The 16,349-nt window shown below is 45.1% G+C and overlaps 1 protein-coding gene across 1 annotated transcript in view; it reads right to left on the minus strand.

Annotated features, from left to right (window-relative positions):
- LOC146831442 (histamine H4 receptor-like) overlaps nucleotides 1-13,824 on the minus strand; it is a 60,455-nt gene extending 46,631 nt beyond the window's left edge. The window contains exons 1-2 of the mRNA XM_085603912.1: nucleotides 13,575-13,824; nucleotides 13,021-13,190 (exon numbers count right to left, since the gene is read on the minus strand). Coding sequence (XP_085460038.1) covers nucleotides 13,021-13,190; nucleotides 13,575-13,824 — 420 coding nt within the window. The remainder of the gene's footprint in view (nucleotides 1-13,020; nucleotides 13,191-13,574) is intronic.
- Between the last annotated feature and the right edge of the window lie 2,525 nt (nucleotides 13,825-16,349).

Raw genomic sequence — 16,349 nt, forward strand, 5'->3', positions numbered from 1 at the left:
GTATGAGGTGTGTGGACTGACGTTGGTGGTGGTGCTAGTGAAATGCTTGTTTGAGTAGTAACTGTGGTTTCCGGACAGTGGTCCTGGTTTGTGAACGGTTTTGTTTCTTTATTTTATCTGTATTACATTTGTGGGTGTTGTTTTTCTGTTAGGGACAGGGTGTGTGTCTTATGTTAAGATGCCTTGTTTCTGTAAGTTTGGTGTTTCGGATGCCGATGCCGTTCTAAAAATGCGCAGTTGGAGGACAGCCAGGCCGCCCCGCCGGAGGGTACTCCGAACTTTGGCATGTGTCAAACACGGTATTGGCCCTATTATGTTTAGCACATTGTGGAATAAATATACGAGGGACAATACTAAGCTGCAATGGCCACTTACTGGTTCTTTCGATGAACAGAAAATTAATTTCCTGCAGGATAAATTGTTTGCTAAGAGGAGTCGACAGTCCATGTTTAACTCTTTTAGGGTGTGGCAGAAGGAAGCGAAGCAGCGGCGCATGAGAGCAGAGAAGGTGGCTAGAAGGAAAGAGACGCAAACAATTACGAAGAAGGCAGTAGCCTATGATAGAGAATGGATAGAGAAAGGTATAGAGCGCAAAGACAGAACGTTTAGACTGCAGACTGATAAAAGTTATGTTGCTAGGGAGGAAGGAGATGAGTTAGTTGAGGAACTTCTGGATTCTTGTCCTCCACCGCCCTACGCCCCGCAGCAGATATACCCCACTGTCCCCACTTCCACAGCTATGGCCTCTGGGGCTACTCCTTCCAATATTCCCGGCATTGTTACATCAGCCTCGGCACCACTTGCTTCCCTCGCATTCCCGCCGGTAACAGGAACGAGCACCACCGCTTCCCCTGTGTTGTCCCTTCCCTCTCCTGTCTTGTCTCCTAGCTCCACTTTATCCACTACCCTCCCCCTTACACCCCTCACTCTGACACCCTACGTGTTGGTACCCATTTTGGTATCTACTATTCCCTCTGCAGGTGCTACGCCACAAACACTGTTGCATGCTGAGACACCCACACGTAGGCTCTCTGACACCAATTGGGCAGCAGTGCAGGATCGCATGAATAAAGTATTAGTGTGCTCTGCAGTGGACACTGAGGAAAAACAGATAGCAGCGCACCAGGCAGCTCAGTGGGCTTGACACCTGATTTATACTGTGGAGGATGTGTGGAGTGTGATGAAAGATTATGAGCCCTTCGTACAGCAACATGCCCTTAAACATATGTCAACCACTCTGATACAATTATGGGAGCAGTGTTTTCAGGGTACCGCACCTCAGATTATTTATGAGATACGAGACCGAGTATATGTTGTGGACATTGCCCGAATGAAGTTTTTGGTAATGTGTCCACCTTAGTGGGTTATCGAGGCAGATTACATCAGAAGGTTCTGTCACTGGGGGCACAACATCAAATGCGGGAAGTTCATCTTATTTACCATCCTGAAATACCAGAATTGTGCGACTCTATCGATACTGTAATAAGGAAGCGAGTTGATGCTTGGTTTCAGGAACATTGGTTCTATACACCTTGGAAAAGGAGTGAGGTCCTTTCCCTAAAGAGTCAGTTAATGGACCCGAGAAAAAAACCTAACTGCGTACTATAAGGAATTGACAGAGGCGGCCTCTTTCACAGTGATGACGTTAGCTGACATAGAGTTATTCTTCGGCTTGTTGGTTCCGGTAGATATATGGAGACAAGTTCATACGCAGGACCATGCACTGGAACTGGGTGGCACATGGGAAGAGATTAGAGCTTGGGATAAGGAGCACAAGCCAGGGGAGAAGCCCAAGGCAGAGCTACTGGCCCTGCCTGGACATATTATTGCCTACATGCACTCCCTTATCCCACCGAAGAAAGTGGATTGGGATAAGTTGACTGTGTGTCATCAGAAGGATGACAGTGTGTCGGATGTCTTTACAAGATTTGAAGGGGTGTTTCTAGATATCAGTGGTCAGGATTTGTCACAGGAGGGTGGCATTTGTTTGTTTGTGAACAGGTTTATTACTAATTTACTCCCTGAGATTGCTGCTCGACTGCAGGCCTCGGAGAGTTCTTGGACACCATCCTCGCCATCCGTCATAGATGAGGGATTTGAAAATGAGAGTGTTGATGCAGCAGGTTGCAAGGGAAGGTAGTAGAGGATCTGGTTCGGGGCCAAGTCCGCGGGGCCCCAGGTCCAATAGGGGTGGCGCATCAAGTACGCCCGTGGGACCCAACCAATGTGTATACTGTAAAAAGGGATATTGACGCAATGAGTGTCCAGAGTTGCTGCAGAGAGGCGGGACTCCTAGAGGTAGAGGGTTTGGGGGACGTGGACGTGGAGGAGGTGGTCGAGGTGAGACGCAGTCAGAGCGACTAACAATAGGCAGAGCAGGAATTATTTTGACCTTCGAAGCCGACAGTACTATCATGCAGATTATGACATGGATGCAGTGACTGGGTTGTCTCACAGCTACGACAGCCAGGGGCAGGGCATGGGACCAGTTTTGGTGTCTGTAGATCAGCGTGGACCATATGTTACTGCGGATTTACAAGGCTCCACCAAGAAATTCCTAGTCGATACAGGGTCTATGAATAGCTCTGTTTCCCGTTCACTGGTCACAGGTGCTGCTTTTTCTGGCCAAAATAATATTTTGGTAGGTTTTTCAGGCGTGCCGGTCATTAGCCCCATTTCTAAGCCTCTTGCTCTGACTATTGGTCCTTGTACAGTTGATTCACCATTCCTACTGACGTCGAATTGTGGAGAGAATCTACTGGGACTGGACTTGGTAAAAAGGTTACATGCGACAATATATTGCTCCACGGATGGTGTTCACATTTATTTATTTAAAAGGTTTTGTATAGCGCGAACAAGACCCCGAAGGGTATCAGGGCACTTCACATTAATGGGAAGGGGAAACAAAGTAGGGGAACGTTGAGGTAAGGGAGGCTAACATGTTAAGCTTGTATGATTGTACATAAATGTGAGCAAGAAAAATTATGAAAAAAAATGTAGATACAAAACTATAAGGCACAACATTACATAAAAGTTAAGGCAATGAGTCAAAGACATTAATATTTGATAAAAAAGACGAAAAAAAACGGACATTTCGAAAACAGACGAGCCATGGACAAATAAAGGCAGGAACTTGTTCATTAGGATTGTTTTTACTTCCTTCTTGAACGCCACCATGTAGGGGCTTCTGCGAATTTCCGGTGGGAGAGTTCCAGATCTTGGGTGCTACGCCCGAGAATGCTCTGAGCCTCGTTTTCTTTTTACGAAATGTCTGCGGTTTGAGTAGCAATGAGGTAGTACTTCTGGAAGGTCTGCTACCCCCTGAAAATTCAAGTTTTTGTTACACATATCCGGGTGATTTGTGGTGAAGGGCTTTGTCTGTCAGAACGTCAATCTTTAATTGTATTCTAGCTTCGTAGGGTAGCCACTTTAGAGATCTTAAGGTTGGGGAGATGTGCTCATTTCTTTTAGTGTCGGTAATCAGTCTGGCCGCGGGATTCAGAGAGGCCCTAAGCGGGGCTAAGGCATATTTGGGGAGGCCACTGAGAGTTGCACTTCCATAGTCTAGCCTAGGGAGGACAAGTGCTTGTACCACCTGCTTGAAGTCTTTTTGAGGTAGGAATGGTTTTAGTTTCCTAAGAGTCCTTATTTGGTGTTTCGCACCCTAACACATCGTACTAATATTTTTCTTCATGTTCAGGTGTGAGTCCAGGGTGATTGCAAGAAATTTTGCTGAGACTATGATAACCGGGGAGCAGTTGAAAAGGTGAGGTGTTTCATCCAGGTGTCAATCTTGAGGGTGTGTTTAGGGGGGAGATGAGAAGGAATTCAGTTTTAGAGGTGTTCAGCAGAAGATGGTTTTCAGTTAGCCAGTTTTGGATAATCGTCAAGGATGAGTTGAGCGAGAAGAGGTCTTCAGATGAATTGATTTTCAGGTAGAGTTGCGTGTTGTCTGCATACATAGGGAAGAGCATGTTCAAGGAAGATAGAAGATTCGCTAGTGGTTCCAGGAAAAGATTAAAGAGTATAGGAGAAAGGGCTGAACCTTGCGGGATCCCCATGGAAACTGCAGACGGATGGGATAAGGTATGGTTCAACTTAACTCTTTGGGATCTATTGTGAAGGAAGGAAGAGAACCTTTGCAGTACGAAGCCTGAGAGGCCCATCCTATGTTCCAGAATAGCTAGAAGTTTATCGTGATTAACAGTGTCAAATGCAGAAGAGAGATCAAGAAGGATTAGGAGGCAGGATTCATTATGATCTAGCATGATTAAGATATCATCAATGATGTGGAGGAGTACAGATTCAGTACTGTGACCACTCCTGAAGCCAGATTGATATTGATCGAGGAGATTGAAGGTCTTGATGTGCCAGCACTGTTGCGATTGGACGCATTTCTCTAATAGCTTAGCCAGAGTAGGGATGTTGGAGATGGGATGAAAGTTGTTGAGATCAGATCTGTCCGCATCAGGATTTTTTAAAAATAGGTGAAACCTGGGCTGCTTTTAGACATTCAGGGATCTTACCTTGAGTTAAAGAAGCGTTACAATTTTAGTCCATAGGGGGATGAGGGCCTCCTTGATTTCTTTGACGATAACTGGTGGCAGAGGGTCGCTAAAGTGATTGGAGGGGTTAATGCTAAGCAGGGTTTTGTAGATGTCATCTTCAATGAGCGGCAGGAAGGAGTTCCAAGTGGCACTGTTCTTAGTGCTGCTACTGAGCAGCTTTTGCATCACCGAGAGGACTGGCTGAACCGTCATCTCAAGTGAAGTAAGACAGGCCCTCTTTGCTTCGAGGTCAATGCTGATGGCTTTAGTTTTCTCGATAAAGAAGATCGCCAAATCAGAGCAGGAAGGGGATTTGTCTGATGAGTTAATGTATTTGGAAGCTATCCCTGATTGGGAGAGGCTTGTCTAAGCTGAAATCGGAAGTAGTCTGCCTTAGTCATCTTGATTTTTTTCTTGTAGGAGCTTCTGACCGTTCTAAGGGCTTTTAGGTTAAAGGCAGATGGTTTTGATCTCCATAGGTGTTCAGCTGCTCTTAAGCCGAAAACATCTGAGTTTAGGTTGTCATTGAACCATGGTTTGGAGAATTTGGATGCTGAGTTTTTTAGTTGTAAAGGGGCTATTGAGTCCATGATATCAGAGATAGTTGAGTTGTAGAAGTTCGTGAGGTCATGAACATCAGTCATGTCAACTTGGGGAGACAGGGCTTTTTTACAGTCGGTAGCTAGACAGTCCGTGTCAATATTCCTGAGGTCCCTTTTCCAATGTTTAATTTTCTTGGGCTGGCTCTTTTTTGGTATCACCTCCCTATTGATAAGGAAGAAGATGCTGTAGTGGTCGGACCAGTTACAAGGAGAAATGTCTAACAGTGTGATGGCATTACTTTTAGAGGTAATGAGGTCCAGAATTTCTCCTTTGTTGTGAGTTAGTCGGTCATAGAATTGAATAAGGTCCATCTCTGCTAGGAAAGCGTTAAGACAGATCACCGCTTGGTCATTGTGCTTAGACCAGTGAAGGTTGAAATCACCAAGGTAGATTTGGGATAGTGAGTGTCATCATTGGTGGAGATAATTTCCATTAGTTGTTCGATGAAAAGTAAGCTATTTCCAGGGGGGTGGTAGAAGGTATGCCATTTGCATATTGGGAGGTTGTTACTAAAGATTTTGAGGCACAGATATTCAGCTACTGTTGAGGTGGGGGCCTCAATGTAAGAGACAGATAGTGTATTCCGGTATATACAGGCTAATCCCCCACCCTGTTTCGTGGTTCTGTCAAGACGGGTAATGTCATGACTAGGCGTACCAAGAGGTCTAATTTAGGAGTGGAAGAGGGATTTAGCCAGGTTTCCATGAGGATTATGATAGCAAGCTCATTATTTTGTATGAGGTCGAATATCTCGGTAGCATGTTTTTTTGCTGATCTGCAATTAAGAAGTGCACACTTCAACCAGATAGGTATGTGAGATGTGGGGGGCTGTGTGATGGTCACTTGCTTGAGACTGTCAATATTTATGACTCTGTGGTTGTTAGAAGGTACCCTGTTTGGGTGGGCTAGAATGGACTGAATTTGGGCCATAGGGACCTTGTCAACATCTAGAGTGATAGAGTAGGAGAGGAGTAGATCCTCTATCTCACTGGTCGCAAGTTCTACCCTTGCTCTTTTTGGGCCGGAGAGGGCATTGGGGAGGGGTAGGGTATTGGAGTTAGGGAACGAGGCATGTTGGTCGAGGCCGGTGATTGCAGAGGTGGGGATTATGTGCGGCTTGCCTAGGTGGGTAATAAACGGGTAAAAGGCGCCTTCAAGGGATTTATTTGAAATACTCTATTCTATTGCATTTGATATATATTTTTAACTGCAAGAATTATTGATAAACTCGCAAGAGATATTATTCAAATGTATTTTAACTAAGAAATATTGTTGTTCCTTGTGCGGACATAAGAACCAATGAACCAATCACAAAACAATAAATATTCAAAACACAGGTATATATAGAAAAAGGTTTTATCTTTCAAAATGTATCAAGGGTACTACACAGTTATACAAACAATGTAACAAGAGGAAAATAAATACAATTGTATAATCCTTCAATGTCACTATTGTAAACACTTCTTCTAATTGAGAGTGTGAATGTCGACGTTTCAGTCTCTATGCATTTGTCCATGAGACCATCTTCAGGACTATCATATATTTAACAGTTGACCCCTGAATGGTGTTTCCAAAGATTGAAGAATTATAGAATACAATTGATACATATATGTCAAATCGATCGTCGTTCTGTAGCTTTTGTTTAAGGTGAATAATCGTCAAAAGATACAGGTAAGTGAACTTTGGTGCTTTTTGGACGGTGTAATTAAATTAGTATTAGGATTAGGATTAGTATCCGACTGCAGACTGCCGAATTTTCGCTGCGCTACAAAACTTAACAGAATAAACTTCTTCAATTGAAAAGTTGCTGGGGACTGGACATTTAATTACACCGTCCAAAAAGCACCAGAGTTCACTTACCTGTATCTATTGACGATTATTCACCTTAAACAAAATTTTGGGCGCCTCTGGGCAGAGAGGGGATTCCTGACATCATACAGGCAGAAAATACAGTATGGCCCCCTAATACTCAGACTGTTATCAGCACTGACGCTCCCTGATAAACTTGCTATAATAAAATGCAGCACACATAAAGCTGTCGTGGACAATGTTGGGAGGGGGAATGCATTCGCGGACCAGACAGCTAAGGAAACAGCTAGGTCAAAGATGAGTAAAATGTTTGTGGCAGATCCTGCTAGATGGGTTCCAGACAAAGGAATGTTGGAGAACACTGTGGAAAGTGTGAGGGTAATACAAAGAGAGGCCACTGCAGACGAATTGGCAATGTGGGAGAAGAGAATAGAACGCTTAGACAAGGAAGGGTGTTGGACTGATTTGTTGGACAAGCAAAGGTGGTTGTTGGCGAACAAATATGTTTTTCCTGTAGTCACCATGGTCCATTGCCCAGTGCATATTAGTGCTAAAGGTATTTGTAAGTTGTTAGACCCAGTACGGCAGAATGAGAACATCTCTAAAGTTGCAGCATATTTGGGTCGACACTGTATCATTTGTCCCAAGCATAATCCTGGAAAAGGTACCCCTGCACCTGCTGGTAATTTTGCACCACCTCCCTTCCCTTTCAAGGTTCTCCATATAGATTTCATCGAAATGGAATGAGTGAATAACTTGAAGTATGTACTAGTGGTAGTTTGTACATTCAGTAAGTGGGTTGAGGCCTACTCAACTAAAGAGAATACAGCTCTAGCAACAGCAAAAGCACTTTTAAAGGCATACTCCCCGTGCTACGGATTGCCACGTGTGATCTGGAGTGACAATAGGAGCCACTTCAATGCCAAGGTCATTGATTTGATGTGCAAGGGCTTGTAAATTACTCAAAAATGTTATGCAGCAAACCATCCTCAATCAGCCGGCCTTCTTGAGAAATACAATGGCATTCTCAAACTGACACTGGCAAAAATACATGAAAGCACAGGATTGCAGTGCCATGTGCATTGCCCCTAGCACTGATGTATCCAGGGTGACCACACATTCTAGGACTGGATTGTCACCCTACGAGGTGGTCTGCAGGCTCCCTGCTAATGTCTGGGGCGTCCCAAGACCCAATCATTTTTCAGAAATTGAATTTCCTCTTTTGATTGACTATTTGTATGCCTTGTCTAAAGATTTGCGTCATGTTCACCAACAGATATCAACCTCCCTACAGCCATTGCCTGAGGGTCCCGGACATTGGATCCGGCCTCGGGATTTCGTTCTTATTTGCCAGTTTCAGCGCAAATCTTGCTTGGAGCCACGGTGGAGAGGCCCCACCCAGGTGCTCCTGGCCACTCGGACAGCTGTGAAGGTGGATGGGCTGGAAAAACTGGGTGCATGCTTTGCATGTGAAGAGGGTGCCTCCCCGCTTTCATATGATTCCTGGGTGAAGGACGGGATCGCTGAGCAGGAAGGGGAGCTGGTCCCCCGCTTTATTCCCTTTTACGATGCCCTGCTGAGAGGGGCGCGGACCGACAAGGAGAATGATGAGGCCTTATTCGAGGCGATTCCCCCTGAGATAAGGGCCACCCCGGATACCCCAGCTCCTGGAGCACAAACACCTGAGTCTCGATCCCCAACTGAATGTGAGCTTTTACCTTTGTTTGTTGATGAGGAAGTGCCTAGGCACACGAGGTACAATTTGCGGCCCCGACGGAAAGACAGTGTGCCAGAAGGGCAACACATGATTTAGGGAAGGACTTGAGTTTAGGGTGCAGGTGCTGCGCCTCTGGCGCCTGTTTTAGATTAGAGTGAAGAACACAGGTGCACTGCCCTGGACACCGGACAAGATCGTTCAGGGTACTTTCCCTTGAGGGAGGTTGTGGTGGTAGTGGTGTTTATTAACTTGGTGACGATAACACTGTTCGGGGTAGTCTGGTACTTAGAGGAACAACACCCTGTGCATACTCGGCTAGGGACAACCCCAACTCCAGCTGAGCATTTGTTTATTACATTTTCTCCGCATAAAGAAAGACATAGACATACTTATACCCAGAATGCATTCATACAGATGCTCCATAATGTACACAGCACCACTAATGCCACAAAGTGTTGGGTGTGTGGGCTACTCCCTTCAGTCGTGCATAAACATGATTTATTAGTGTCATTGCCCTCATCATATTTAGGTAGCTTTGAGGCCTGGTTTCAACTGCTCTCTATGGTATACATGCATTACTATGCGGATGCGATGAACACAAGCTGATTATGAGGCGGTTCTAGTTTACATAGTGGTACATCAGGGGTATACGCCAGGGACAGATGGAAAGGAGGTTATCCTGACGCATGTATGAATGTATTTACAATTCATGAAAATGTCACTTGGTTACAAAATGAAGTACTAGACTTACAGGGATTCAATGTCACTGAATATTTTAAATGTTTCCAGGAGCGTAATATCACTTAAGATAAACCATGCCCGTCCGCTTGATAAATGCAACAGCTTGATTTTGTGTTCAAGGGACAGGAAATGTTTCAGTAGGACAGAGCCATTGTAATTATACCTATCAGTTGAATATTACCAGTAGTCCGCCCTTGCTGACACCCACGAACGTATATTTCATCTGTGGGGAACAAGCTTACACCTGGCTTCCTAGGGGGTGGTAAGGCTGGTGTTAACTCTCCTTCCTCCTGCCTCCAGTTTACATTGCACCTTCCACCTAACATAAAGATCACAAGCTGTATCATAAGGATCTTTATGTGCATCGAGTTAAGAGAGTTGTTGATCCGGATGATATTGATCAAACTGATACATCCTCTCAACAATTCACTGATATAATGAAGGGTATTGTACCGTTCTGGGGCCTCATGTTCAATAGCCACAACATTCGTCGTCTCGCAAAAGTAGTTGAAGGAGTCATTAATACTACTGCAGGCATACAAACAAATATTACAGTTGAGCTCCAAGCTATGAGACTTGTCTTTCTTCAAAATAGAATGCTTTTAAATGTTACCTTAGCCGATCGTGGTGGAGCCTGTCGCATCATAGGGAGCAGCTGCTGTGTATACATACCAGATGGCGCTCCGACTTTCTATTCTGCCATACAGAAATTGCAGAAACTTACCTCAGAAATACATGAAGACAATGGTTCATGGTCTCTCACAGGATGGCTCTGGGGTTTGTTAATGTCCCGGGGTTGGAAGATTCTGCTCGTCTTGATAGGTATTGCAGGTATCATCTTTACTTGTTGCCTGTGCATTCACTGTCTCCCGGTATGCTGCACTTACTGTGTTACTAAGCTTACACCAACTCCCAGATTTTCTGGTCACATTAATAAAGTCTCCAATATGATGTTGCACGAAGTTCACTCAATTATGCTTATTGATGAAGGCCTGTTTGATTATTGAAATGCTTGACTTGTTATTACCTTGCTTTGATTGCTAGATGATTATGTACTGTCCCTTCCCACTTAGAATTGTAAAGACCCTACCGGATGGTCAAATAAAGCTCCTTAGCATATAATGCTAAAAGGAGGGTCTGTTAGTCTGAAAATCCTCTAGCTGTGTTATTCTTGCATTGTGCTATATTTAGTTAGCATTATATGCTAAGTTAGTAGCTGCTGCCATGTTTGTATGCAACCCACTGAGTTATTCTCGCAGCATGTAAGTTTTAGTTAGCCAGGGTGACTTCATTTTGTATTTTGCAATCCTTATTAGACTGCTCTCTTTTGAGCCCATGTTAGGCCAAGAATTCAGAATAGCTTGCCTTAGCAGAATACTGTATTTCATTATATTTCCTTGCTCTGCCCAAGTCCACTGCTCGACTTGCTAACAAGACAATTATTTTGCTTCTACATTCCATTGTATACATGTAGCTCTGCTCCCACGTTAGGAGATTCTGAGACTCGGCACAGTGGTCTCGGTCTGCTGATAGCATGCACATCTGGCAGGTGTTAGCTCATCTCTCTGTGCCTCCTTTGTTCGTGGCCGGCTCAGACCAGTACTTTCCCACTAGAGGCGTGGCCAAAGTCTCCTTAGGAGATTATCTTGTACTAGTGAATGTTGGGGAGTCAGTCCCCTCGACAACATCTTATGGTGATGGTCTGACTGGGCTCCTCTGCAGAGAAATGCGATAAATACGTAAGGTTCCATTCTCTACTGTCTGATCGACTCTTCATTTGGGAAGGCATAGCAGGTGGTCATAAGTACCCACGTGGCCCTAGAGGGCCACGTCCTTCACCAACAACCCAATTTCTCACACTATGTATCTAAACTGATGCCGGGGTATTATGTCTCTGCACCCTTATTTACGTTGACATGTTTCATCCCTTGCTTGAAAAAGGCCCATATGGGTCCTGGGCTGTCTTCAGGAATAGGTGCATGCCCCAGGAAAAGCTGATTTATTGCCTACCGTTGTTCATTAGGCATCCTAACTCAGTTAGTCTGGACATACAGCATAAAACTTTGAAAATGCAAAGTTACTACTCGCCCTAAAGCTGAGTTCCCCACTCTAGATTCCTATAGAGATCAAAATAACCAAGGGAAGCATACTATTATACATAATCAGCATCAGACCAAATTGTCATTGATTCAGTGTATACAAGTATATACTCATGCAACACACCATAGTAAGACAATGCACAGCGATATGTAGACATATCGTAATTTCAAATAAACACTTGAGACATTGGTAGTTGAGACACTTTCATATGGACATTGACAAAATACATAACTAGAAAGTAAAAACAACATAAAAGATGCAATCACGCGTGCAAGCTAAAAACCCATGTAAAAGATTGTTTGTGTTGTCCAGCGTCACTAGCATTTTACCCTAACTGAGGGTCCATGTAACTTAAAATACATAGGAATGGCATCCAGGAAAGTCAAAATAAGAATCTGTGAACACCTAATGAACATTCATTGGCCAGCAGTATGAGTTTGGTGTGACTTTGCATTGTCACAAAAGCTATGCATTGGTGTTTGTGAATGGTCTGCCGTTGTTCCAGCAGGTGCTGCTCACTGCTTGGTGGTGTGCAGGTGAGTTTCATAGCACTTGGCCATCATGATGGAAATTTTACCATCTTTTGTGGTGTTCCTACTATGGCCGTCTGGACTGAAGGGTCCTCGTTCATGCCGTGTTGACAGATCATTCTAAGAGCCAGATTACGATTTTAACGGTTCGGCGCCAAGTCCACCCCACTTCTGCACCACCAAAGCTGTGGGCGGGCCACCTGCCAGATTATGAGTTAAACTCAAGTTTTGTGATCGTTTTTGGCATTCCCACAGCGGTGCCTTTAAAAATAGGCACTGCAATGTGAATGGTAAAAACAGTTCCCTGCATGCCGTGCAGGAACGTGTAGGAACTGGTGGGCATGCACAAAGGCGGGCACAAGTTGAGCCCACCTTTGTGCATACACAGGGCGTGAGGGACAAGGGGGCCCTGGTTTTTTTCCTCTCCGCCAAGGTTTTCAAGGAGCAGGAACCGCCATGAAAACCCAGGCAGAGAAGAAACTCGTAAAGTGTTTGGCGAGACCACGATGGTCCCGCCAAGCATGTTGCGGCATCTCGACCGCCGCGCCTCCTCCTGGGCATGGCAGTTCCCATGGCGGTTTGACCACCCGAGTCATAATCGGGCGGTTGCCAGCCCACCACTGCTGCCCCACCATGAGTCTGGTGCTCCTCCAGCCACCAGTCTTGTAATCAGGCCATGAATATGGAGGACGCAGGCAGTCCAATGCACCTACAGAAATTACCTCTTCCTAGAGGATGGCTTGATATCGTGGCTAAACTGTAAAATTGATAATCCGTCATCTGCCAGCAGTATTGCACCCTTGTTGCAAAATCTAAACGGTCCCCTCGAGTTCTAACACCATAAGTAATCTGGAGAGAGAAGTATTGTAAATCATCACGATACGAGCAATAAAAATGCAATGTTGAAGAAAGTGGTAGTTGCAAGTTTGTTGTAGAGGGACGAACACACTGTTTAAAAATGATGGATACTTACAGCTTTGGTAACAGCCAAAAATCGGTCATAGCTGATCAAGACAATATTATAAACTGAGCATTGGCATATCACATAATCTATGGCCAGCCATGCTTTGCAGATATACTTTCCAAGAATCCACCTTCCATTCATAATGTAGTTTTTCATGTAGAGTGGGATAGAAAAAGTACCTGAACAATATTAGTGAAATGCAATTAATTAAAATGCAGCAACTTGCTTTTTAGATCAATAGTCTAATTAAATGTGAATTAAAACAAAGACTCATTATAAACTTTTTTCTAATTGCTTTACATATCATTAAACAACTCGCGCGTCCATTACAATTGTTCTTATCATATGCTGCTACTTGAAACTGACCCTATATGTCCATCATAATTAATTACCTACGTATAACTTTTTTTAACTGGCGGAAGCAAGCAGTACCTATCATTTTTGCAGCAGCCTCTGCCACTGTGTATGCTGCTAAAATGATTTAACAGTCCGTCTAGAATGCAATGACTGTTCAGACCTAGGTCAACAAGGAGTACAACAAATAAATAGAAAAAAGAATTTACCGATGCAGAAGTCACAGATCGCGAGGTTCAGAAGGAAGTAATTGCTCTGAGTTCGAAGGTTCGCATCTACGACAAAGCTCAGAATCACCAGCGCATTCCCAGTCACAGTGACACTGACCATTAACGCCATCGCTGCATCCTTGATGAGTCTTACATTGTCTGACGTCTTCGCTGCGTCACTGGTAAGATGGGTATCGTTGATGGTAAGAACGTTTCCTTCAAATGGCAGTGACGTGTTTATCGAAGTCATTGGCACGTTGGTTATAATAACGTCTGTGTGTGTGCCTACAGGTTGTTTTGAGGCAAGAAATAAAAACAAGCATTGTAGGACCATTATGAGTGTTTTTCGTTACTTCTATTAAGAATTCGGGTGTGGTATGGTGCACAGCATTTAGCTTTATAAATACCTCTGGGCCTGTCTTCTTTCCCTAGTGCTAAGCTTTTAAGCAGGTGCAGTATATTAGTCTCCCAAACAGTTTTGCCTCACATTTACAATGGACGGCCCTCAAGATGTTTGCCATTTCTTTTTTTTAAATTCACCAGCAGTAAGAGAGAGATTAAACACTGTGCTGGTTTCTTATATTTTATGTTTGCTTCATGTTACTTTATTCAGTCTTATAAAGTATTACAGGGTAACAGAGCTAAGGAAATATTCGATGCATAAACAGGACGATCATTCTTCCAAAATATTCAACACACTGATTTAAAAAGAGTATCATTTTGTTGTGACTCCAGAAGCAAGCACCTACACATCCCCAGCCCCGCAGGTACCATGGGACCTCTTTCAAGTAACTTCATTTCAGGAAAGATGAGGGGGGTGGGGTACGTCGAGGTGAGCTTATGGCAAGAATATAGTTACTGATAAAGAATGGGGGAGGGGAGGGGTGAGAAGTAGGGGGTAGGAGAGGCAGCTGTGCGGGGGAGAAACAAATCAGAACAATGACAGAATGGGTGGGTGGATGAATGTTGGGGGTATAGGGAGGTCCAAGATGGGGGGTGAGGGGCAAAGGGTGGGCTGTACATGTCTGAGCTTTATGAGGTGCGTGCGGAGGGGAGAGGGTGGGGGGGATTGCGTCGTACGTGTCGGCGGAGGCGCTGGTGAGTTAGAGGAAAGAGGGGTGGGGCTAATGCACAGGACGGTTGCTCATGCCATGAGTCACACATCTTCGCCTGGCAGCGCTACTGTGGCTGGGATTGGATTCCCTCTCGTAGGGTTCTCTTGGTTATTGCCGTCCATGTGTAAGAAGGGTGCCCACACTTGGAGGAACAGGTCGGATTGATCCTGGAAGTTGTAAATAATTCGCTTGTGGGTGGCTGTGTGGATCATGGCCGTTAGCCAGGCCTCCTGTGATGGTGGGGTTATTGACCTCCATTTTCACAGAATACATCTTTTTGTGGTGGCCAGTGCCATGTGGAGGAGACAATGTTGTGGTTTTGAGAGCTCCGGGGAGTGTCGCAGGTTGTGCAGAACAATGATGGCAGGGGCTAATGGCAAGTGCAGGGGCATAGTGGCACTCAGAACCCGGCCCACATAGGACCAGAGAGGTGGCACCAATGGGCATTGGCATATGATGTGAGTCGTATCACAGTTTGTATTAGAGTATCTCCAGCAGTTAGCATGCGGGAGTAGGCCTGCTCTGTGTAATTTCATTGGTGACCAGTGCCAGGCATGCAAGGTCCTAAATAAGCAGAAGTTCGATCTTGCCTCCTGGTTGCCTCGGTCCAGGCCCTTTAAGAGCTCTGCCCATTCGTCTTCCTCATAGGAAACCGATAGTCGGGCTTGCCATTTGGAACGGAGGGTTCGGGAGAGGGGCTGTGAGAAGAGATGGCATGTGAATACCCCATACTGTCTGGATGTCACCCCTTTGAGTTTCCCCCACGTGTGCAAGTATGATACCACTGGTGAAACTGGTAGGGACCAAGGGCGCAGGCCTAGGCATTTCCTCAGGCAGTGCTGCAGTTGGATGAATTTTCAAGACTGTGGCAAGGCTAGGCCACATTCCTCTCTCAATTGTGCGAATGTCTCTGGGTCGCCGTCATGGAGGAGCTTGTCTAGGGAGTGGCCGTCGCCCTCCATATGGGCCTGGACAATGTCTGCCCATCAATGCATTCATGAAATTGCGGGTTTGAACCTGTTAGAAATGGGGGTCTCTAGTTGGAAAGGGTTTGCACCTTTGTCCAAGTAGGGACCCCTCCTTCTAGTCAGGATAAGGGAGTTACACTCCTAAAACAACCCCTGTTCACCCCCTTGGTAGCTTGGCACGAGCAGTCAGGCTCATCTTAGAGGCTGTGTGTACAGCATTTTCACATAACCAGCTGTAATTCAGTGAAGACACTACAAAAGGACACCACACCAGTTTAGAAAAATATCCAATATTTTATATACTTAAAACAAGACCAAAGCGATGAAAATCCACAATACAGTTATTCGAAATCTTCAGTAATCAAAATAGACCTGAAATACAGTTCCTTGAAAACCATAGCTCTGTCTGGGGCTATCACGGCGTCGTGAACAACAAATCCAAACAGTTATGGCTGACCGCGGCATTGCGGGCCAACTACGGTGTCGGTAAGACCCGCAATACAGTACATTTAGAAATGTAGGGCTTCGACGACCTCTCGATGAGCCCCGAGGGGCCGCAGTATGCAGGCTTCGGTTCCGGAGGTCGGTGCAGGTGTCGACAGGCCCTTGAAGTCACACGTGTTGCAGATCGAACTCCTCGCGGTGGCCTCGAACCACAGTGCAAGCAGCTGCGTCAATGTCGGCGTTGAGCG

This window comes from Triturus cristatus, chromosome 5_1 (genome assembly GCF_964204655.1).
Source record: "Triturus cristatus chromosome 5_1, aTriCri1.1, whole genome shotgun sequence".
In the NCBI taxonomy this organism is placed as follows: Eukaryota; Metazoa; Chordata; class Amphibia; order Caudata; family Salamandridae; genus Triturus; species Triturus cristatus.